The sequence below is a fragment of the Notolepis coatsorum genome, assembly GCF_963971535.1.
Source record: "Notolepis coatsorum genome assembly, chromosome: 14".
Lineage (NCBI taxonomy): Eukaryota > Metazoa > Chordata > Actinopteri > Aulopiformes > Paralepididae > Notolepis > Notolepis coatsorum.
The window spans coordinates 61,244,516-61,268,891 of NC_140178.1; the positions used below are offsets into that span (position 1 = coordinate 61,244,516).

General features: G+C 45.0%; 1 protein-coding gene across 1 annotated transcript in view; it reads right to left on the reverse strand.

The window, feature by feature from the left end:
- LOC311240235 (COP9 signalosome complex subunit 1-like) overlaps positions 1-24,376 on the reverse strand; it is a 148,888-nt gene that overhangs the window by 19,202 nt on the left and 105,310 nt on the right. Inside the window, exons 9-12 of the mRNA XM_084328784.1 lie at positions 22,529-22,623; positions 9,810-9,915; positions 3,729-3,809; positions 803-940 (exon numbers count right to left, since the gene is read on the reverse strand). Coding sequence (XP_084184910.1) covers positions 803-940; positions 3,729-3,809; positions 9,810-9,915; positions 22,529-22,623 — 420 coding nt within the window. The remainder of the gene's footprint in view (positions 1-802; positions 941-3,728; positions 3,810-9,809; positions 9,916-22,528; positions 22,624-24,376) is intronic.

Here is a 24,376-nt window from a genome sequence, read left to right on the forward strand (position 1 = left end):
TTTCTATAATCTTATATTTCACTAATAACAGTTAAAATAATTGGTAAACAAACGTAATGCTGAAAATATACACTTTTACTGTATATCTCGGGCTTAAGAGGTTAGCCCTGTGAGGCCCAAATTAAAAAGACATTAGCAACTTCAGAGGCCAGAGGGTGGGACATAAACACATTTACTATCAAATAGCATTGTGAGGCTGAACAACAGGACCAATTGACTATACATGTGCTTAACATTTTTTAAATAAACATTCTTTTTTTAAATGGCTAAAAGTGATTTTGTAATTTTGCAACCGTGGGTACTTTTTTCTTTTTTAATAAAACTATGCTATGTGACTACGTGACCAAGTATCCGTTCACGAGGAAAGATCTAGTCCCGACTTTAAAATTATGATTGCGCAAAACGGGCAGGATTGTAAATGGAGAACTTTTTATTCCTAAATCTACACCAATAGATCTTTAGCCCAGAGTGAAAATTGTGTAGTCCGCCGAGGTGGGAATGAGAATAATTTTCTAGCCACTTCTCAGCCTTCACCGTACTGCCTAAACTTGTTTTTGGTTTTGTGAATTATTTTGATATTGATTGTGTAATACATTAATCCTGTTTTGATATTTGGCTGCATATGAATGGTCTATATCCGCTTCCATTAATTTATGCCAAGCTAGTCTAGCTTGCAGCCGGATAGCTTTCTTCGCACATAGAGGAAATTTGTATCCATCTTCTTGTCTCGACTCTGGAGAAGATGGTCAGTGTGTTTTCCATAATGTTGCCGTGTTTCTTTAACTGTCCTCATAAGTCCTACCTTGCTGTGGGAGTCTATGCGTCCGTTAATGAGGCCCTCCAGTATGAGATGTGTCAGCTCGTCTTCCAGAGCCGGCACCACGCTGTTGAAGGCCTGCGCCATCTTAGACATGTCTGCTGACACGTATGGGCTGAAATACTGCAAAACACACACACACACTTTTATACTAATTTTAATGAACAAGTTCTGACACAGGAAACAGAAAGCCAATCTCCTTTTCCACAGCAATATACTTGTATTTAAATATTTATGTTGTAAAGAGGGTGAGAAATTAAGCTATATTCCTGATCTGTGTTTTAACATGTCTCACCTGTATACAAACTATATTCCTCTTCAGTGTGTACAGTGTTTTAACATGTAGTCTCACCTGTATAAGAGCTATATTCCTGATCCGTCTGTACAGTGTTTTAACATGTAGTCTCACCTGTATAAGAGCTATATTCCTGATCTGTCTGTACAGTGTTTTAACATGTAGTCTCACCTGTAGATAGATACTTTATTAATCCCCCTGTATAAGAGCTATATTCCTGATCCGTGTGTTTTAACATCTAGTTTCACCTGTATAAGAGCTATATTCCTGATCCGTCTGTACAGTGTTTTAACATGTAGTCTCACCTGTATAAGAGCTATATTCCTGATCTGTCTGTACAGTGTTTTAACATGTAGTCTCACCTGTAGATAGATACTTTATTAATCCCCCTGTATAAGAGCTATATTCCTGATCTGTGTTTTAACATCTAGTTTCACCTGTATAAGAGCTATATTCCTGATCCGTCTGTACAGTGTTTTAACATGTAGTTCTCACCTGCATAAGAGCTCTATTCCTGATCTGTGTGTTTTAACATCTAGTTTCACCTGTATAAGAGCTATATTCCTGATCCGTCTGTACAGTGTTTTAACATGTAGTTCTCACCTGCATAAGAGCTCTATTCCTGATCTGTGTGTTTTAACATCTAGTTTCACCTGTATAAGAGCTATATTCCTGATCCGTCTGTACAGTGTTTTAACATGTAGTCTCACCTGTAGATAGATACTTTATTAATCCCCCTGTATAAGAGCTATATTCCTGATCCGTCTGTACAGTGTTTTAACATGTAGTTCTCACCTGTATAAGAGCTCTATTCCTTATCTGTGTGTTTTAACATGTAGTCTCACCTGTATAAGAGCTCTATTCCTGATCTGTGTGTACAGTGTTTTAACATGTAGTCTCACCTGTAGATAGATACTTTATTAATCCCCCTGTATAAGAGCTATATTCCTGATCCGTGTGTTTTAACATCTAGTTTCACCTGTATAAGAGCTATATTCCTGATCCGTCTGTACAGTGTTTTAACATGTAGTCTCACCTGTATAAGAGCTATATTCCTGATCTGTCTGTACAGTGTTTTAACATGTAGTCTCACCTGTAGATAGATACTTTATTAATCCCCCTGTATAAGAGCTATATTCCTGATCTGTGTTTTAACATATAGTTTCACCTGTATAAGAGCTATATTCCTGATCTGTCTGTACAGTGTTTTAACATGTAGTCTCACCTGTAGATAGATACTTTATTAATCCCCCTGTATAAGAGCTATATTCCTGATCTGTGTTTTAACATCTAGTTTCACCTGTATAAGAGCTATATTCCTGATCCGTCTGTACAGTGTTTTAACATGTAGTTCTCACCTGCATAAGAGCTCTATTCCTGATCTGTGTGTTTTAACATCTAGTTTCACCTGTATAAGAGCTATATTCCTGATCTGTCTGTACAGTGTTTTAACATGTAGTCTCACCTGTAGATAGATACTTTATTAATCCCCCTGTATAAGAGCTATATTCCTGATCTGTGTTTTAACATCTAGTTTCACCTGTATAAGAGCTATATTCCTGATCCGTCTGTACAGTGTTTTAACATGTAGTTCTCACCTGCATAAGAGCTCTATTCCTGATCTGTGTGTTTTAACATCTAGTTTCACCTGTATAAGAGCTATATTCCTGATCCGTCTGTACAGTGTTTTAACATGTAGTCTCACCTGTATAAGAGCTATATTCCTGATCTGTCTGTACAGTGTTTTAACATGTAGTCTCACCTGTAGATAGATACTTTATTAATCCCCCTGTATAAGAGCTATATTCCTGATCTGTGTTTTAACATCTAGTTTCACCTGTATAAGAGCTATATTCCTGATCCGTCTGTACAGTGTTTTAACATGTAGTTCTCACCTGCATAAGAGCTCTATTCCTGATCTGTGTGTTTTAACATCTAGTTTCACCTGTATAAGAGCTATATTCCTGATCCGTCTGTACAGTGTTTTAACATGTAGTTCTCACCTGTATAAGAGCTCTATTCCTTATCTGTGTGTTTTAACATGTAGTCTCACCTGTATAAGAGCTCTATTCCTGATCTGTGTGTACAGTGTTTTAACATGTAGTCTCACCTGTAGATAGATACTTTATTAATCCCCCTGTATAAGAGCTATATTCCTGATCCGTGTGTTTTAACATCTAGTTTCACCTGTATAAGAGCTATATTCCTGATCCGTCTGTACAGTGTTTTAACATGTAGTCTCACCTGTATAAGAGCTATATTCCTGATCTGTCTGTACAGTGTTTTAACATGTAGTCTCACCTGTAGATAGATACTTTATTAATCCCCCTGTATAAGAGCTATATTCCTGATCTGTGTTTTAACATCTAGTTTCACCTGTATAAGAGCTATATTCCTGATCTGTCTGTACAGTGTTTTAACATGTAGTCTCACCTGTAGATAGATACTTTATTAATCCCCCTGTATAAGAGCTATATTCCTGATCTGTGTTTTAACATCTAGTTTCACCTGTATAAGAGCTATATTCCTGATCCGTCTGTACAGTGTTTTAACATGTAGTTCTCACCTGCATAAGAGCTCTATTCCTTATCTGTGTGTTTTAACATGTAGTCTCACCTGTATAAGAGCTCTATTCCTGATCTGTGTGTACAGTGTTCTAACATGGGGCGCCAGGTACATGTCCAACAGCAGGTTGTCCTAGAGGGAAGAAGAGGAAGCCTTCAGATACATTCATCATAATACACACACTTAAAAAGTAATAGTCCACATTTTAAAACGGCAACAATCGTATTCTGACCACTAGAGGGCAGCAAGGAGTATATATACGCATAATTTACAACCTACCATCATCTTTTACTTAGGAAGCTACGATATCTAGCTATTCAGCCCTCTGTTAGACATTGCCCTGTGAAAACGCTGTTTCTCTGTGAGGTGCTTATGTGCGAGTGCCACTCCCACCAAAAGCATTCGTTTACAGAGAGGAGACATGTTATCTCTGTCTTATATCGGCCAAAAAAGCACCTTAAATTAATTGGTACTGTGGGAGCATTTTGGATATCTAAAGAATTACCAGGAGATTGGTGAAGACAGATATCCAACAAGCCGACAATGGTCCTCATGCGCGAGAAAGTTAAAAAAAATTCTTCAGAACTCCACTTACAAACTTCTCGGGTAAATTTTGGCATGATCGAACGGTTTCTTTTCGGAGATTCGTTCGTAGCTATGAACAGGATTTACGAACGTGGAAAGGCAGGCGTAAGTAGGACAGACTGGTGTGCGCCCGTGTTCACACACAGACACACACACAGCACACACACACATCTACTGCTGCTGGAAAATATCGCTGATCTTGCACTGAGGAGCTGGACCAGACGCTCAAACCCTGTGCCACCACACATTCAGGTACTGTCCACGTTGGGCATGTGGACATCAAGGCACCCTCCTCAGATGCGTTTCCATATCTAAACAGAAAGCAATACCACTCCATCAAATCATCTGCGACACCCAGAACCACCTGCTCTATGTGGTCTCACGCTTCCCAGGAGGTGTACATAACTCCTACATCTTACAGAACAGATCTGTGGGTGTGCAAGGAGATGCTGGAGACGTATGGCTAATTGGTACATACTGTATATATGCATAATGAATCGTCGTTCCAGCAACAATAGGCTTCTATTATTTGAATGACTTGTTTTATTAGGAGATTGTGGATATGTGCAGGGCATATGTGCACGGGTATCTCTAAATGGTAAATGGCTGCATTTATATAGCGCTTTTATCCAAAGTGCTTTACAATTTGTTCCTCACATTTGACCCATTCACTCACACACCGATGGCAGAGGCAACCATGGAAGGTGCCAACATGCACATCGGGAGCAATTAGGGGTTAAGTGTCTTGCTCAAGGACACCTCGACAAGCTGCCCGGGAGGAGAGGGAATCGAACCAGGAACCTCCGGATTACCAGACGACTGCTCTACCTCCTGAGCCACTGTCGCCCGATCTCCATCTGGAGTTGTTGGTGTACACCCTAGTGTATGCATCTGTGTATCTAATGTTAGTGAGGGCATGTCTACTTTGTACACTAACTGCTTTTATTACCTTTTTATTTACCTACTGTATGTCCTATTTTATAATGTTTTATGTCAGCCCTTTAACACTCAGGCTCAGTGGCCTCGTGGGTAGAGTGTCCGCCCTGAGTTCGGGAGGCTTCAAGCCCCGGCTGAGTCATACCAAAGACTATTTAAAAAATGGTACCCATAGCCTCCCTGCTTGACACTCAGCATCAAGGGTTGGTTTGGGGGGGGAAGTCCTTGCGACATACTAGCGTCATGTCCAAGGGGTGTACTTGTACATCAAGCTGCCTCACGCTACGGAAACAGGAGATAGGCTCCTGCCCCACGTGCCGTTACGGCTCGAGAACCATTGGTTCTCAAAGGCAACTTATTCTCTTCTTCTTTAACACTTTGTGCCAAAAACGTAAAAAGTCGTTTTTGGATCGTTTGATCTTTTTACTTTGAGTCCCGCTCTACAGACTTGCCCAGGGCGATCTGCATCATTTTCGACCATCCCCACACAACTGCAATGCCGATCGATTATCACCAGGTGGCGGTATCGTCCGTGTCTGAACTGCGATGGCTTGGGTTGAATCACACTCTAACTTTAATTTCTACTTGGCCAGTGGCCACTCCTCCTACTGGGACGTAGATTCACATTGATCGCCTAGAAATTCCGTCGCCTAAGCGTATTTGACCATCGAAATGTGTATAGACATAATACACTGGTAATCGCGATGGCGATCACTTGGAATTATTCTTCTTGGAATACCTTTTGGCTAAGGTAAGGTACATTCTATGTCTATTTTACCGAATCTGAAACGTGTTTTTCTAACGATCACAGTTCTGTGTTTCACCGGACGTTTTATCTCACAATCTATGAAAAAATACTGTATTATCTTGGAAATGCGCGATGTTTAGCATGTAATAAACTACAAACTACAGCATGTGGAAACAAACTATTATTCCCATGCTGGACTACAAGTAATGTTTGTCAAAATGAGCCACACCGTGTCTCTATAGCTATAATACAGAACACACACACAGCTTCGCAAACATAGTGCAACGACCACGGAAACTACTGGAAGGCTGGCATTCTAAGGGTAATGATAACCGAATAGCGTGGCAGTCAAAGTGTTAAGGGACGGGTGTTGCAAATTAGCTTTGGCTACAAACACTATGATACAGGAATTATTTATGTATTTGTATCCGTCCCTTTCAAATAAATCTAAATCATTCCGAGACAACAGGCCCAGTACTTTGTTGACGGTGTGAAAATATGCAGAGAAACATTAAAGGAAAACTCCAACATTTTGGGAAATTAGCTTATTTGCCATCTACCCTGGAGTTAGACAAGAAGATACATACCTTTTTCTTCTCTGTGCATGCAGTAGGAGTAGGAAGACGTTGGGAACTAGGCTAATGGAGGAACCTACTTCCAGTGACTGACGCTATGCTAGGCTAATGGTGCGCGTCTTCCTACTCCTACTGCATGCACAGAGAAGAAAAAGGTATGTACAATGGGGGAAATGAGTATTGAACATAAACATTGAGATTCTTGAGATGAACCTGCTGCCATCCACCAGGATGCTGAGGATGACACGTGGGTGGACCTTCCACCATGACAAAAATCCAAAGCATACAGCAAAGGAAACTTGCAGTTGATTTCAGAGAAAGAAAATCAACTTGTTGGAATGGCCCAGTCAATCACCTGACTTAAACCCAATTGAACATTTGTGGAAGCATCTGAAGATCCAGATTCACAAGAGGCCCCCCCCGCAATCTTCAAGATTGAAAGACAATCTGTGTAGAGGAATGGGCCAAAATCACACCTGAATACTGCGGGTGATTAGTTACATCATACAGAAAGTGTCCTTGGAGCTGTCATTACAAACAAAGGCTTCTCCACTAAGTATTGAATTAATTTCAGTTAGTGTTTTCAATACTTTTTTCCTGCGTCATTCCACTTTATTACACAGGGCTCGAAATTGCGACCGATTTGGGCACATATGCGACCGAAATTGTATCTGTGCAACCTCAAAATATAATTGGGAGCATTCGTGCGAGTGCAAATAATTAATCTGGTGCAATGGAGTGCATCATTATCGCATCGGCCTGGGATATGGGGGAGGTCTACGGGCTTAACTCAGGGGGGGGGGGGGTATGTGTATGTTGTGGGGTCGTTGTGCGTGGGGTGGGGTGCTTAGTGACACGGGAGGTAGCGGGCTTGGCTGGGTGGGGGTGGGGGGGGGGCTACCTTCCCTCTCTCTTCTACCGAGCCTGGCCCAATTAAATTCAAGGGACCCGTGTCGCTGAGTGCTCAGCCCGCGTGGGACGGACCTGGGATGTGGGGAGCCCTAGTTCTAGGGTGGATGGCGGGAGGGGGGGGGGTGCCTCTTATGGGGGTCTGGGAGGCTGAACGCAGCCATATTCAAGGGGCCCATGTTAGTGTATTGTTGTGTTATGGATGTCATTGTAAGTATTGTCTAAGTGTCTAATATGTCTATAAATGTTCATAAAAATGTAAGTAAAAAAAAAAAAAAATATATATATATATATATATATATATAAGAAAAACCTAAACTAGCTGCTAACTAAGCCCGAAAAACAGTTAAACTAACCCAGGAGCAGCTCACAGTGGAGCAGTCCTCTCGACCAGTTAAACTGACCCTGGAGCAGCTCACAGTGGAGCAGTCCTCTGGACCAGTTAAACTGACCCTGGAGCGGCACACAGTGGAGCAGTCCTCTGGACCAGTTAAACTGACCCTGGAGCGGCACACAGTGGAGCAGTCCTCTGGACCAGTTAAACTGACCCTGGAGCGGCACACAGTGGAGCAGTCCTCTGGACCAGTTAAACTGACCCTGGAGCGGCACACAGTGGAGCAGTCCTCTGGACCAGTGCAACTGACCCTGGAGCGGCACACAGTGGAGCAGTCCTCTGGACCAGTTAAACTGACCCTGGAGCGGCACACAGTGGAGCAGTCCTCCCGAACAGTGCAACTGACCCTGGAGCGGCACACAGTGGAGCAGTCCTCTGGACCAGTTAAACTGACCCTGGAGTGGCACACAGTGGAGCAGTCCTCTGGACCAGTTAAACTAACCCTGGAGCAGCTCACAGTGGAGCAGTCCTCTGAACCAGTTAAACTAACCCTGGAGCAGCTCACAGCAGAGCAGTCCTCTGGGCGACTTTACTTTAGTTTTAATTTGAGTTGATTTTGCAAACACAAAATCTCTCTCTCTCTCTCTATTCAATCGTTTGTAAGTAGCCACATAACTATAAAAACAATAGGGCTGTCTTAAATACTTCGAAGCTTCGTTCGATGGGCAGGGGATTTCCCCCCCCATCCCCCCTCCAAAATATTGCGCCTCGAATGCAACGAACGTCATAAGCCTCTCTTTGTTAACTACAACAAGCAATGGTGTCCGACCTGACTCTGCACTGACAGATTTGTGTTCATTGTGCTGCTTTTATAAAGCCTCAAATGACGGCTTACAATATTTCATAAAAGCAGTGTTTTGTTTGTCTAGGATTTAAAAAGGTTTAAACTTTACAGCACTGTAGTATTGTTTAGTGTCCCGACCCATATAAAAACATGGCTTAATAAAAAATGAAGTCGAATTCTGCCTTTGTCTCTATTAACTACATATAAATATGTATATAATCGTTTGCTTTATAGACGAAGGTTGCAACATAATTATGTAATGTAATGTTGTTGGCTGTGTAACAGAGAGCAGCCACACAGGCAGCGCAGCTCCCGACTCATTATTAATTTAATTAATTAATCCAATCCACTTTATTTATAGAGCACATTTAAAAACAACAAAGTTTACCAAAGTGCTGTACAAGTCCCACAACATAAGATAAAAAAAAACCTGCTCCAGAGTTATAATCTTTTTTTTAAGCTTCAAATTAAAATCAAATCTTGGGCCCAGAAGCTTCGACGGCCAAAAAAAGCTTTTTTTTTTTATCAACCTTTTCTCCCATTTTAAATTTTTTCTCCCATCCCCAATTTGGTATTGTCCAATTCTACCCTCCCCTGTCTCGAACGCTGTTAGGCCATGCCTCCCACAGGCCGGCTGCAATGTGGACGAAGCCTTGCATCACGTGTCCCCTCCGGTACACGAGGAGGCAGCCGTCGCATCTTTTCACCTGCACAGCGCGATCTCTCAGCGGCGAGGGTCTGCGTGGGAGGGACACGCCGCCCCCGTTGCTTCCTGATTCTGCTGCGCAAGCGCACCAACTGACCTGTAGGAGTCGCTGTCCACAACGTCCGATCCGCACCCACCAGCTTCCCACCCCTAACACTGCCAATTGCGTTAGTATGAACGACCAGCCAAGCTGGTAGCAATGCCGAGAGCTGGGCTTGAACCCAGCATCTCCTGCATTAGTGGCGAGCGCCTTGCCCACTGCGCCACTTAGCCGCCCCGGCCAAAAAAAGCTTTGAAGGTCACTGTGCTCCTAAAATTCTTTGTGTGCTCCTAAATCCTTTCATTTAGAAGCATTGTTACTCCTTGGGAAAAAGGTTAGCGTTAAGCCCTGATGAACCCATTGTTAGATTTGATTATTGATTAATATGATTATTTTTTACATCCTTAGTACTATACACATTCCTTCAGGTGTAAATGCAGCCGCTCTGCTCTTACCTTCATGTCCTCCAGCAGCTTTAGACAAGAGGCATACTTGGACTCATAAAACTTAAAGATGATGTCACGGACTTGGGGCTCCAACTCTAGGAACAATTTAAAGGAGCTGAGCACAAAGGGAAAAGAGAAACACAACATGGAAAAAGGTTACATGCCATAAATTTTTTTTAAAAACATTACAATTTCTTTTTAAAAAGGAACACACCAACATTATGGGAAACACACTTACCGTCTTCTCCAGAGTCAGACAAGAAGATGGATACCAATTTTGTGTGCGTTCAGTAGAAAGCTATCTGACTGCAAGCTAGCCTAGCTTAGCACAAATTAATGGAAGCGGATACAGGCCACTAGCCCAGTGTTAGCATTTGTCAACCTTTTATTAATGTTTATATATCCTGTATTCCTTCAGGATAGGACTCTGCGTTGTGTTGGTTTGTTGATATAGAAACACTCAAATTGATATTTGATCGAGCTCCCCTCAATGTGACACATGGACTCCAGTAGTCCTTTTATAACACAGGTTTATTGGCGTGAACAGAAAAATGGTTACAAATAGATCAGGTTGCTCTTAGGTCCTCTGGATCCTCTTTGTCTAAGCTACCATACCAAAGAAGCTGCCGTTTTCACCCCTTAGGGCAGGGGTCGGGAACCTATGGCTCGCGAGCCATATATGGCTCTTCTGGTGACAACATATGGCTCCCAGAAATTTTTGAGTAAAATTTTTTTTTTTTTTTTTTTTTTTTTTTTAAATACTTGTGATATTTCTTAATAATACTGTGTCATTTTAAAGTAAACAGAAATTAGTTTTGAAGATACAGCTAATAGTATCTGTAGCTGAAGATATAGCGAGCAGAGCTGGCGAGGGACAAGTGGACAGAAATTAAAAATCTTCAACCTGAAGACCAGCTGATTCTTAAAACTTGGAACGAGCTTCCTGTGACATACCACACAATGCAGCGTGAGTATTGCCGTATTGACCATGTTTGGCTCTACATATGCATGTGGGCAGTCATTCTCGCATATGAGGAACATTAAGACCAACCTACGCTCACGTTTAACTGATGGAAGCCTCAACGCCTGCATGAAGCTCAACCTCACCACGTATGAACCAGATTACAAGGCCATCAGCAAAACCATGCAGCACCAGAAGTCGCATTAAAAGTAAGACATATTTAATTTATTATACGTTAAAAATACTATATGGCTCTCAATGAAATATATTTAGAAATATTTGGCTTTTATGGCTCTCCCAGTCAAAAAGGTTCCTGACCCCTGCCTTAGGGACTATTGCCCATGAGCTATATATCTTTCCCTGGCGCCTGTCTTCAACTCAAGTTTCAAGTTTCTTTAATAGTAGTCATACAGAAGTACAGAATACTTTTATACAAAATGCTTCTTACTGTTACGCTCCAGAGACTGTGCAAGACAAGATAAGTATGAAATAAAATAAGATAGTAAAATTAGAAGTAAAAAAAATGAGGTCACAGTGTTCAGTTTAGACATATGTACAATGTTCGATGCAGAATAGACGTAACTGAGTTACCATATAATATACAATACTGTGCAGTGTACTAATATACAATACTATATAGTGCAAGGCAGAAATGGGATGAGGTGCAATTTAGGTACAATTTACAGTAGGTGTACGAGTTGTAGTGCAAATCCTTTATCAATAAATATAAAGTGTAAAGTGTGTTTGTGTGATCTAAAGTGTGGAGAGTGGGTGCTGCAGTGTGTTGTTTGTTTGAGTGAGTGTGTGCGTGTGGGTGTGTGTGCTGTGTGCATTTGATGGTTGTTGCATAGTGTTTATTGTTCGTTTAGCAGCCTGATGGCCTTGGGATAGAAGCTTCTTCTGAGTCTTTCTGTGCTCGCCTTAAGACTCCGGTATCGCTTGCCTGACCGCAGCAGTTCAAAGAGGCAGTTGTTCGGGTGGCTCGAGTCCTTAATAATTCTCTTAGCCTTCCCCTTGCACCGCGTGTTGTAAATGTTCTGGAGGGTGGGAAGCCCCCCTCCAATTGTGCGTTCGGCTGAACGTGTCACTCTTTGTAGTCTGCTACGGTCTTGTGCAGTGCTATTCCCAAACCAGGAGGTGATGTTGCCGGTCAGGATGCTCTCTATTGTACATGAGTAGAAGTTCCTAAGGATCTTCTGACTGACTTGGAACTTCCTTAGGCGCCTGAGGAAGTAGAGGCGTTGTCGTGCCTTCTTCACAACACTGTCAATGTGTGTGGTCCATGTCAAATCCTCGGATATGTGGGCTCCGAGGTACTTGAAACTGTTCACTCTCTCAACCGGTGCCCCGTCGATGCTGAGGGGGCTGTAGTCCTTGACCCCCGACCTCCTGAAGTCCACAATCATCTCTTTTGTTTTGCTGACGTTCAGGGAGAGGCAGTTCTCCTGACACCACTGTGACAGGTTCTCTACCTCTTCCAGGTAGGCCCTTTCGTCGTTGGCAGAGATCAGGCCCACCACTACTGTGTCATCAGCAAATTTGATGATGGTGTTGTTGTTCCGCTGTGCTACGCAGTCATGTGTGTACAGGGAGTAGAGGGGGCTCAGAACACAGCCCTGGGGGGCCCCTATGTTGAGCGTGATGGATGAGGAGGTGCAGTTGCCTGCTCTTACCACCTGGGGTCTGCCCGTCAGGAAGTCCAAGACCCACTGGCAGAGGTCATAGTTCAAGCCCAGGTCCCTGAGCTTGGCTATGAGTTTGGAGGGGACTATGGTATTGAATGCTGAGCTGTAGTCGATGAACAGCATTCTCACATAGTTCCCCTGCCTCTTGTCCAGGTGTGATGCTGCTGTGTGCAGCACATGGGCTATGGCGTCCTCCGTGGACCTGTTGGGGCGATATGCAAATTGCAGAGGGTCCAGGTTGATGGGGAGGGAGGAACAGATGTAGCCCTTCACTAGCTTCTCAAAGCACTTCATGTCGTTGAGGCAAGCAGGCGTAGATTTTTTGGGTACAGGGATGATGGTGGACTTCTTCAGACAGGTGGGGATGACAGCCTGTTCCAAGGACAGGTTGAAGATGTCAGTGAATACCGGGGCCAGTTGGTCGGCACAGACTTTTAGGACGCGGCCGGGGATGCCGTCCGGTCCTGCTGCCTTCCTGATATTCACTTTTTTAAAGATCCGTCTCACCTCATGCTCTGTTACCCTGAACACTGAGTCTCCATCAGCAGACCCCCCCCCCCCCCCCCCCCCCATTGCCGTGGTTTGTAGGCTGGTGTTGTTATTCACAGCCTCAAACCTCGCATAGAAGGAATTGAGATCATTTGCTAAGGAGATGTCACTGTTCAGTTTGAGGGGGGTGCCTTTGTAATCTGTCATTGTTCTGAGGCCCTGCCACATGCCTCTAGACTAGAGTCAGCCTGTTCAAGCTGAAGTTCAACTTTATCCCAACCTCAACCTTCCCTGACTTCAACTCAACGTTTCAGCCTCCTAGATTAATTCCCTCTGCTGTGGCGACATCTGGAATACCTATTTAGTCTAGCTAAACAGAGACTCCCTTGGCTTGGATTATCCTGATGAATTGAAAATGGGGGACCCTGATGTAAACAAGACGAAAGTCTTTCTCTGGTCTGCATCCCCTTAACAATTGTGTGTATTGAGCTGTACTGTACCCATTCTGCAATCTGTTAATAAAGTTTTCAATCAATCAATCAAAAACTCATTGACTGCCACGCTGTTTTCCCATCTTTACTCCCTGGCACCAGCGGTATTGACCCTTTTCACGATGTTTGCGGACCCATCGTATATTCTATATTATAGCTATGGAGACAATAGTATGGCTTTGAAAGGCACTATTTATAGTACAATAGGGACAAAACAGTTCATTTCTACATCCCTTCGTTTGTGCGCTATACCACAGTAAACATCGCCCCGTTTCAAAATAATCCAGGCTGGTTTTCTAGATTGTGAGATAGTGTGTTTTGTGCAGCGTATGCGCAAATCTCGCGGCTGCTCACCTGAAACGTAAGGTTATGTATATAACCTAGTTATATGAGTACTGGCTAAGCGTCCCGCTCTTAAAGCCTATCGAGATATACCTCATCTCATGTACCTATTGTACTCCATCAACGAAAAAAACACGTACACCTACACCTGCCGGGTCCCGCCCCTATGGAGGCGTAGCCTATAAGACAGTGGGCCTGGTCACCAAACACTCTTCCTCGCCAAAAATCCAGTTTCCAGTAAAAGATCCCTCAAAAGGGAACTCAGGGCCGCTTATGAGCGGGACGCTTAGCCAGTACTCATATAACTAGGTTATATACATAACCTTACGTTATATTATCGTACTTGGCCATCGCGTCCCGCTCTTAAAGCCTATCGAGATATGGGTTAGAGCCAGGGGAGGAAACTAACTTTTTGGCTTACCAGCCAACTGGCGAGTATCTGATTTTTTTTACCAGCCAAACAGATTTTTTACCAGACAAAAAAAATCGCTAATTGTGATAATTACTTCTTTGTATGTCTTCATCTAAATTGATTTTCAATCATAGTAAAATAATCACACCGTGTCTCTACTCTTTAAAATATTTATTAGCATAAAACATTAATCTCTACTCTTCACAATATTAGCATAAAACATATTAACATGAAAGAGGTATCTATTCTGGACTGGGTTGGGCTGAACTGGGCAGTGAAAGATGCTGGGTTGGACTGGGTTGGGCAGTGAAAGAAAAAAACCGAAGTATGTTGTGAAGTGTATAGATAGATGTGAAATGTATAGATGTAGCAGTAGTCTATCTGTATGTCATATGTTATGATGAATTGAAAATGGGGGACCCTGATGTAAACAAGACAAAAGTCTTTCTCTGGGCTGCATCCCCTTAACAATTGTGTGTATTGAGCCGTACTGTATTGTACCCATTCTGCAATCTGTTAATAAAGTTTTCAATCAATCAATCAAGTTAACTTTGAACCTCGGTTGTCAAGCCTCGTCAATGTTGTGTATGCATCTGGGTAGGCACACTGTGCCTTTAAGACAGCACGGTGGTCTTACGACAGTGCTGTGAAGTACCGTCAAGTGTTGTGGTAACGTCAGTTGGGTTGGTGTGCTGTTGTGCACTGGTTGAGCTTTTGAGCATGAAATAAAATTTCTAACCTTACGTCGTAGTCCGGTGCTTTTTTGGAAACATTATAGTCATAACAGATACACCTAGCTGGCTGCTTTGAGCACACGGGGCTAACGTTAGCTAGCAAGCAGCTATCGCTAAAACGCTAACTAGAAGCTAACCAATACAGTTCCAGTAGACTAACATTACACCTCTGTGATTTAAATGTGTCCTTAGTAACTTATACTCAAGGGTTGTGCTAGGGTTGGATGCAGTCTGTCTGTTTTCCATCTTCTGCTGTGTTTAACGTTATCCGTTTGAGAGTGCTCCTGATGGCTAGCCTAGTAACGCAGGACTTTTATCATTATATGTCCGCGGGTTGGCCAGTACTGCGCGAACTTTTATTAAACATTATATGTCCGCGGGTGGTCTTGTGCAGTGCTCTCGTGGCACTGTCAACTAAAGCGAGCACTCAGAAGACGCGCACCGTTTGCCAGTGCAGTGATTGCAGAATGTTTTTTTTTTGTATACTCGCCAGACTGGCGAGTGGTCTTCATGAATCACTCGCCAAACGTAAAAAATACTCGCATTTGGCGAGTAAAGTGGCCTAATTTCCTCCCCTGGTTAGAGCGGACGCGAGGCCCGACAGATGCACCCCCTGAGGACCCGTAAGCCCACATCAAGGGGTTTGGGGAGCCCCGTCACCCCATCCTTCCTAATGAAGGGGGGGCGCAGTCAACTCCACCTGAGTGCGAGCAAGAGGGAACTAGAACCCCTTGAACACACAGCACAGGCGGAACCACGTGTGACCTACACACTGTGGCCCATACCCACACACTCCTGCTACCCTACCAAAGGACGGGAAGCAGGAAAGGCCACAGACCCCAGAACCGCCTGGGAGACAGAACCCCCGGTCATGTCCATGAGGTAAAACCTTACAAAGGGGCCCGGGGAGGACCATGAAGCTGCAGCACAGATGTCCCCCACCGAGGCCCCATCCAGGAGAGCGGCAGAGGCAGCCACCCCACGAGTGGAGTGCGCCCTGACGCCCCCAGGGGGATCCTGCCCAGCCAACGTGTAGCAGAGGGCAATGCCCTCGCACAACCAATGGGACAGGCGCTGTTTCGACAGTGCCTTACCGGCACGAGAACCACCGTGACAGACAAAAAGCTGATCGGTAACCCTGAGGTCCTGAGTACGGCTGAGGTAAATTCCCAAAGCACAGACCGGACATGACACGTGAAGGCCCGCATCTAACTCACTAGTGTGAGGAGGAGGACGAAACGCCTGAACCACAATATCCCGGGAGCGGAAGGAACTCCGGATATTCTTAGGCATGAAAGCAGGATTAGGTCGCAGAGTGGCACCGCAATCGGCCCGAAAAGACAGGCACTCTGGACGTACCGAAAGAGCACAGAGCTCACTCACACGTTTAGCGGAGGTGACAGCCAGCAGGAACGCGGTCTTGAAAGACAGCTGTCCCAACGGCGCCTGCTCGAGCGGCTCAAACGGGGCCAAGGACAACCGACCGAGGACCAATTGAAGATCCCAAGTCGGAGCCAAAGAGCGTTGCACCAGCTTAACGTGTCGAGCGCCAAGCAGGAAATGCTTCACAAGAGGGTGGCTGAACAAGACATTCCCCTCAAACCCCTCATGATAGGAGGATATAGCCGCCGCATATACCCTCACCGTCGAAGCAGACAGTCTACCAAGGAGAGACTGGAGATAACGCAGGACAGCATCCAGGGGGCAGGAGACTTACACCACTCTTGGAACATACGCCATCTGCCCGCGTAAAACGCAACAGTGGAGGGAGCATGTGCATTCCGGATGGTATCAACCACAGAAGGGTCCATCCTCTCCAGACTCACCCTCCCACCAGCCACACCAACAGTCGTTGGCCCAACATCGGGTACTGGAACAGTGACCCGTTGTGCTGTGAGAGGGCCGTCGCCGACCAAGGAATGACCCAAGGAGGAGCAACCAGAAGCTGGATCATGACCGGGAACCACACTGCCGTGCCCCGGTCTGGCGCGACCAGGATCACCGTTCTGCGCTCCCTCCGTATCCGCTCCAACAGCTGACCCAACAGCTGTACAGGAGGAAAGGCGTACAGAAGACCGGGCGGCCATGGAAAGGTGGAGAAGGCATCCACCCCCAAGGGGGGATGATCTGCTCGACTGACCGAGAACCACAAGGGGCACTTGTGAGAGCGTCGGCACGCAAACAGATCTACAGAGGCCTCCCCGAACCGATCCCAGATCTGTCTGACTATGTCGGGGCGGAGGTGAGGACCGTGACGTGTGAGCGCCTGCCGCCCATGGGGACCCCAATGGTGAGGATACCCAGCCTCTTCCAATGGGCGAGATCTCCCCATATCGACAAAGGAACCGTCAACCGTTTCCATTTGTCCCTCACCGGATCTATTCTCATAAGAGAAAAACCACCTCTGTATCCTCCTCATGAAGAGGAGGCCAAGAGGAACCACCGTGTGAGCAGATGCCATCATACCGAGCAGACGCATCACTTGCAGCGCCGTGACCGTCCCTCCCAGACGGAAACCCCAGAGCACGCGAAGGATAGACACCCGGCGCTGCTCCGAGAGGGTTACAATCATGGGCCTCGACCTCAACGTCAAGCCCAAGTACTCCACCTGTTGACTGGGAAGAGGCGTACTCTTCTTCCAATTCACAGAAAAACCCAGCCTGGTGAGGAATTCCACCACCAGCCTGGTATGAGACCTGGCAACCTCCTCCGAACGACTGAGGAGTAGAATGTCGTCGAGATAGAATAGAACTCGTATCCCCCGACGACGCAAAGGCTCCAGCGCAGTCGCCACGCACTTGGTGAATGTGCGGGGAGCCAGAGAATAGCCGAACGGCAACCTCTGGTACTCGTACGCTACGCCCTGAAACAGGAACCGTAGGAACTTCCTGTGAGGAGGGAAAATCGGGATGTGAAAATACGCATCCTTCAGGTCTATGGAGGTGAACCAGTCTCCCCTTCTGACAGCAAGCAGAAGGAGTTTGACGGTCAACATTCTGAACGGTCTCGCTACAATCAACCAATTGAACGCGGACAGATCCAGTATAGGTCTGACCCCCCCTGTTTTCTTGGGTACCAGAAAATAACGGGAGTAGACGCCTGACATTGCGTCCTCTCTCGGAACCACGACGACGGCCTGCTTCGCCAACAGAGATTGGATCTCGTCGGCCAGGGCTGTCACTGCTTCTGACCCTAACAATAGGGTCGGCACCAAACCTGAGAACGGAGGGTGGGGTTGTGCGAACTGCAAAACAAGCCCCTCCCTCAACGTTCTCTCTATCCACCCCTCCAAACGGCATTCTTGTCGCCATATGTGAAAATAATCCCACAGCGCACCCGCCGTCAACTGACGCTGGGCCGCAAGGTACAGTAGATAGTTGGCCCGGTCCCTCCCGCTGTGCGACGCACCCAAGGGGGGACCCCGACAGAAAGGGCCGGTTTGATACGGGAGAAGCTGTCATCAAACTGGTTGACACACACCCCCCCCCCCCTGAACACCCCTCTAGCGCATGCTGAGGAGTTGTTCCGCAGCTAGACACGCAAGGCATGAGGACCCCATGGGCTCCTACACGCCGAAGCCCTGCAGTGATATTGCTACCACCCAAATCACGCTCGCCTCTTCTTTGCAGACCACTGCCGCTCTCACGGGAGTTGGAGGCATCAGCGCGATGCCCCGCCTGGCGAAGGCGAGGCAACCCTTGCTGTACATTCAACAGAAGAGGTCTCGAGTCCCCCTGCTGACCACCGTAGCTAGTGGCAGCTGTAACACCAGGCTCATCCATCACACAACGTGTGGTGCAGGAGCCACGCGACAGCACAACATTCTCACGGACAGACCCAGGCTCAGCCATCAACTGGGTGTCAGCCCCTGTCCCCATGAGAAGTGAAGAATGGGGCCGCATGCGCTTCAAAGAAGGTTTGCGGCCCGCAGCCAAAGGAGAACGATCAGAGCCCCGCTTCCGTGGGTAACAGAGAGGATTGAACGGGGAGCGGGCTGCTCGCGGCAAAGTGACGCGAGCAACCGCCTGCGCCTCCACAGAATGACCAAAAAGACTTTCCGTGGAAAAAGGAGTCATGAGGAGAGAAAACCTATCCTCTTCCCCAAGAGGAGAGTGCTCCAACCAAACATGCCTAACAACAAACGTTGATAGCATCCTAATCCTCCCCGCAGTTATAGATTGCGACTGAGTCAAGATCTCTATAACACCACAAACATGCAACATGTTTACAATGTCGGCTGGACCCATAGCCCTACTACCCGACGCCAATGTGGATAGGAAACTAGCCAGCTGAGCCATAACACTGGCCGCCGCTACAAACCATCCTGCAGCAGTATACCACTCATCCGTCCATACTGCCACCCTCCGAGCCGATTTGCTCTCAAGCATCGGCCGGGTGGGACATCGTTCATCCCCGCCGGGGCACAGGAACAAAGCTACCTGGCTACGTAGCCACGGTACCCCCGGCCTGCACCCTGTTGTTAGCCCGTTTACCCGTAAAAAAGGTAAATAGGACTCAGCGAAACCCCCCACATTAGCAACCGACTGACCTTCATCAATGAAGCGGGCAAGAGGAGGGAAAAGCGGCAATGTCCCGCGGCGGGGATTATTAGAACAACGACCCATTTCAGCGTCAACATTAGCATTAGCAGTAGTAGCATTAGTAGCATTAGCGTTAGCAGCATGCTCCAGGATCGCCAGGAAAACGTCCACTGCAGTGGAACGTTCACCAAGCCACCCCGGCCCTGGTGGCTCCACAGCATTACCAATACCAACATTGATGCCTGATGACACAGAGCCTACCTTTGTACAAGCCGGCTCGATAGCCAAACCTTGTACGCTGCCCCTTGGTCTGCTGCCGTCAGACGAGGAAACATCAACACAGGCCCGACGTGTCGCTGAAACATGCCTCGAAGATGCCAGGGGTAAGCAAACCTCCGGTAAGCTTTCAACATTACGCAATTTCTCTAATCTTTTCATAACAACTAGTTAACATAAGGTGCACTGCATCCGTTATGATGGAAACGAAAATAGAGGAAGAGTGTTTGGTGACCAGGCCCACTGTCTTATAGGCTACGCCTCCATAGGGGCGGGACCCGGCAGGTGTAGGTGTACGTGTTGTAGGTACATGAGATGAGGTATATCTCGATAGGCTTTAAGAGCGGGATGCGATGGCCAAGTACGATAATATAACCTATATTATTGCCAGGTCAAAGTAGGGCTGGGCGATTAATCGATTTTATCGATTAATTCAAATTCATGATTTAGGACGATTTTATTTTTTATGAAAATAGATTTTACAAAACCCTTTCTTTTTTTTGTCGCCTTTTATTTTACAAAAAGTGATGTTTGGTGAAAGTTAGATTTGCAAGATTATTACATTCATTCTTGTTTGATGATCAAGAGGCACCTTTTATTTGTTTTATTTGTTAAGTTTGGTGAAAAAGCTAGTTATTGCACTATTAATCCCAATAGGGACAATCATCTTTGTTTGATCAAGACAGAGTATATATTATATATTTATTTCAAGTGAAGATTGGTGAAAGTTAGGTTTGCATCCCAATAGGGAAATTCATCTTGGTTTGATAATTTTTTTGTGTCAAATAAAAACAAAGCTACAGTAAAAACCTAAACTAGCTGCTAACTAAGCCCGAAAAACAGTTATACTAACCCTGGAGCAGCTCACAGTGGGGCAGTCCTCTGGACCAGTTAAACTGACCCTGGAGCAGTCCTCTGGACCAGTTAAAATAAGCGTAAATAGACATTACCTTTGTTTTAGAGGTACTCCATTTCTCACTTCGAGTCCAAGTGTCTTGAATCAGAACAGGATCAATCATCACTATAATCATCATCCATATAATCCATTTAGTCTTTTTCATAATATCCAATAGTTCGCTCTAGGCGATCGCCATTGTCATCCTGCTCACAGCTGCTCGCAACCTACTAGTAGAGTGAGTCCCTAGTTGTTTGGGGGCTGGGGCCACCCACACTAAGCTGGCCCATATGCATGTTCATCACCTGGTGGGATTCAATCGTCATTGCAATTTCAAGGTCTCAGATGAGTCACAAAGGTCCGCACGAGTGTTTAGAATGGGAAAATCGATTTAAAAAAAAAAAAATGATCTAAAAACGAGATTTCTTGTTTTTGGCACTCAACGGGTGGATTTCAAACACGAGAATTCTCGTGTTTGGCGCTGAATGAGTTAAGACCCCAAGTGAACTTAGGCCTTGTCCAGACGGAGATGGAACCGATCTTTTTCGTTTTCATTTTTTTTAAAGTTTTCCGTAAACACGAAATCGTCTCAATATGTGTGTCCAAACTAAAACACTGAAAATGCTGTAACGCTGCCACAAATGTACAAAATAAACATCTTTCCTGTGTTATTATTGTTGTTATCGCTAGCGAAACAACTTGTCGTCCGGTTCTGTGTTTTTGAGCTAACGCTAATACAAATGTTGAGATTGTTGGTGAACAACTAACTTTAGGTTAGTTTTAACGTTAGCTAACATTAGATAAGTTAATGTTAGCTAGCAGCAGGGATGGACGCCGTTGTGCAAATGCAGCTACAGGCAATCGATGATGAGGAGGAAGAGCTGCTGATTTTAATCGACATTTGTTCACTCTGGGACCCGTTTTCAGAAAATAGCGTATTCAGGCTCCCAGAACGCGATTCCGTCTGGACAAAACGTGCATAGTAAAATACTTTGGCGGATACACCCAAAATCGTCACCGTCTGGACAAGGCCATAGGCCTATATGATCGTATTAGTGGTTTTATCCTCTAAGAAAACTCTACCCAAATCCTTTAATCCCCCTAGATTCGCAACCTACAGATGCAGAATCTTTCACATAGATTCGTTAAATATCCGGGAGAAGTGTTTTTTGGCCAACAGCTAAGCTAGCTGGTCCATATCCACTTAATTAATTTTTTTTTTCTTTTTTAAACAATGTTTTTATTGCATTTTTTTCTTTTATACAAACATACATATATACAGACAGTAACACATGACAAAAATAAAAAAGACACATTTCAACCCCCTCCCTTCCCTAATTATAATTCAACTTTAGATTCACACAGACATATTACAATAATGAAAACAATTAGTTAAATAAATTATAAGAAATCACAGAAATATAAACACAAATAAAAAAAAATATATATATATAAACTTCATTCATTTGTGCTAAACTAAGTTAACTTTCAGCAGGATATCTTTCTCAGTAGATCAGTTCAGTAATGCACAGAGAGGAAATTGGTATCTATGATTTTGTCCAACTCTGGAGAAGACGTAAGTGCATTTCCCATAATGTTGCAGTGTTCCTTTAAGTATCTGTGATAAGAAGGGATTTTGGGCCCCATGAAAATCCCCATCACCCCAGGCCACCCAACCATGCACAAATCGCTGTAACCATACCTCTGGAACCCAAATCAATCCATTCAAAGCTTTAAACTCAACCTTTGCAGGCTCTTGTAGTCCAATATGGAAATATGTAGAATACTGTGCATACATGCGTGTGCAACAATCTTCATAGAGGTGAATTCACCACTTTGAATATAATGTAATACCTATTTCACGGCCATACTGGTAGTACTGGGTGTAGAGAGGGAGCATACCTGCTGGAGATGACATTGCGTTGGAGCTCCTGTCTGTCAAACGTGGCCAGTGCACACATTCCCCCGTAGACCGCTACGTTGTTGGGAGACAAGAGCTGGAGGACAAATACACACAAACACACTCTTTCAACGTATGTGATCATGTTGAAAAGGCATTCAGAGCCCGTATCGCTAACCACGGCTCGACTTAGTTCTTAGTTAGAACCAAACGGGATGTTCTTATGGTAAGGGAAATGCCACCCATTTTAAGAATTCACATAATGTTCTCCCTGTGCCCCAGGACAGTTTAGTTCAGTATTTGTGAACACGCACTGCTCTCTCCTAAAGCTAGAAATGAAAGAGAAAAGAACCCTCCAATCTATGATGTAACTGAGATGTAAAATCTGGGGCTGCTCCATAGACATACAGTAAGAACTAACAATGGTCCGACTGTATGATGCCATAAAATGTTTGCATGGGGCTCTTTACACCCAACAGATGTTTTATTTCTGGTTCAGATGTTCCGGCAATGCTAGACTATAGAATTTGAGTGTTAACCCTTTCACTGCCATACGACAGAAGGTTAACCCTTTACTATCACACAACAACCGGCTGTTGTGTGACAGTGAAAGGGTTAACTTTCTGTGTATTGTCGCAGTGAAAGGGTTAACCGTTTGGTAGTGCGGCAGTGAAAGAGCTCACACAAACATTTATAGTAGTGATGCACAATATATCGGCCGCCGATATAATAATATCGGTATCGGTCCGATATCAAGATAGGGCCGATATAAAAAAAAATTACAAGATTTTTTTTTTATTATTATAATTTTTTTTTACATGTCACATATCAGTCATTTCTGAAAATAAGTTACAAAAGTAAAAAAAAAAAAAAAAAACGCGTTTTGGAAAATAGCTCTTTATTTGATTATCATAAAAAAAAATCTATACAGAGATATCGACATCGGTAAATATCGGTATCGGCCAGAACAGCAATATTAATATCGGATATCGGCCACAATTTTCACATCGGTGCATCACTAATTTATAGCCTCACAAAGTCAGAGCCTTGTTCATAGTCTATGGAGCAGGGCATTCTAAGGGCTTTTCCCTTTAAAAAGTGACACAACATTATGGGAAATGTTGCTGCAAGCTAGCCTAGCTTAGCACAAATTAATGGAAGCAGATATGGACCATTACCTCTCCGGAAGTTTTAAGCTAGGCTAGTGGTCCGTATCGGCTTCCATTAATTTGCGCTAAGCTAGGCTAGCTTGCAGGCGGATAGCTTTCTACTGAGAGGAAAATGTTATCCATCTTCTTGTCTGACTCTGGAGAAGACAGTAAGCGCATTGCCCATAATGTAGGTGTGTTCCTTTAATGTTAGGATGCACCTGATTTGAACATTACCCAAAAGATTCTGGAAGAATGGCGAGTGCCCTCACTCCACTGTTGAGGACAAAATAAGTTTTAGAATATAGGAGGTGGGGCGGCTAGGTGGTGTAGTGGGCAAGGCGCTCGCCATCAACGCTGGAGACGCTGGGTTCGAATCCAGCTCTCGGCGTTGCTATCAGCTTGGCTGGTCGTTCATACTAACACAATTGGCAGTGTTAGGGGTGGGAAAGCTGATGGGTGGGTCCTGGGCGTTGTGGACAGCGACCCCTACAGTTCGGTCGGGGCGCCTGCACAGCGAGGGTAGGATCTGGAGGGAGGTAGTGTGACCTTCCACACGTTACACTCTCCCGGTGAGAATCTGCGCTGCCAGGCTGGCTGCCGGCTGGCTGCACATGTGTCGGAGGAAAGCATGCGACAGTCTCCGGCCTCCCGGACCAACAGTAGGGGGGAGTGCGCAACAACCAGGAAGGGGGTTGGGAA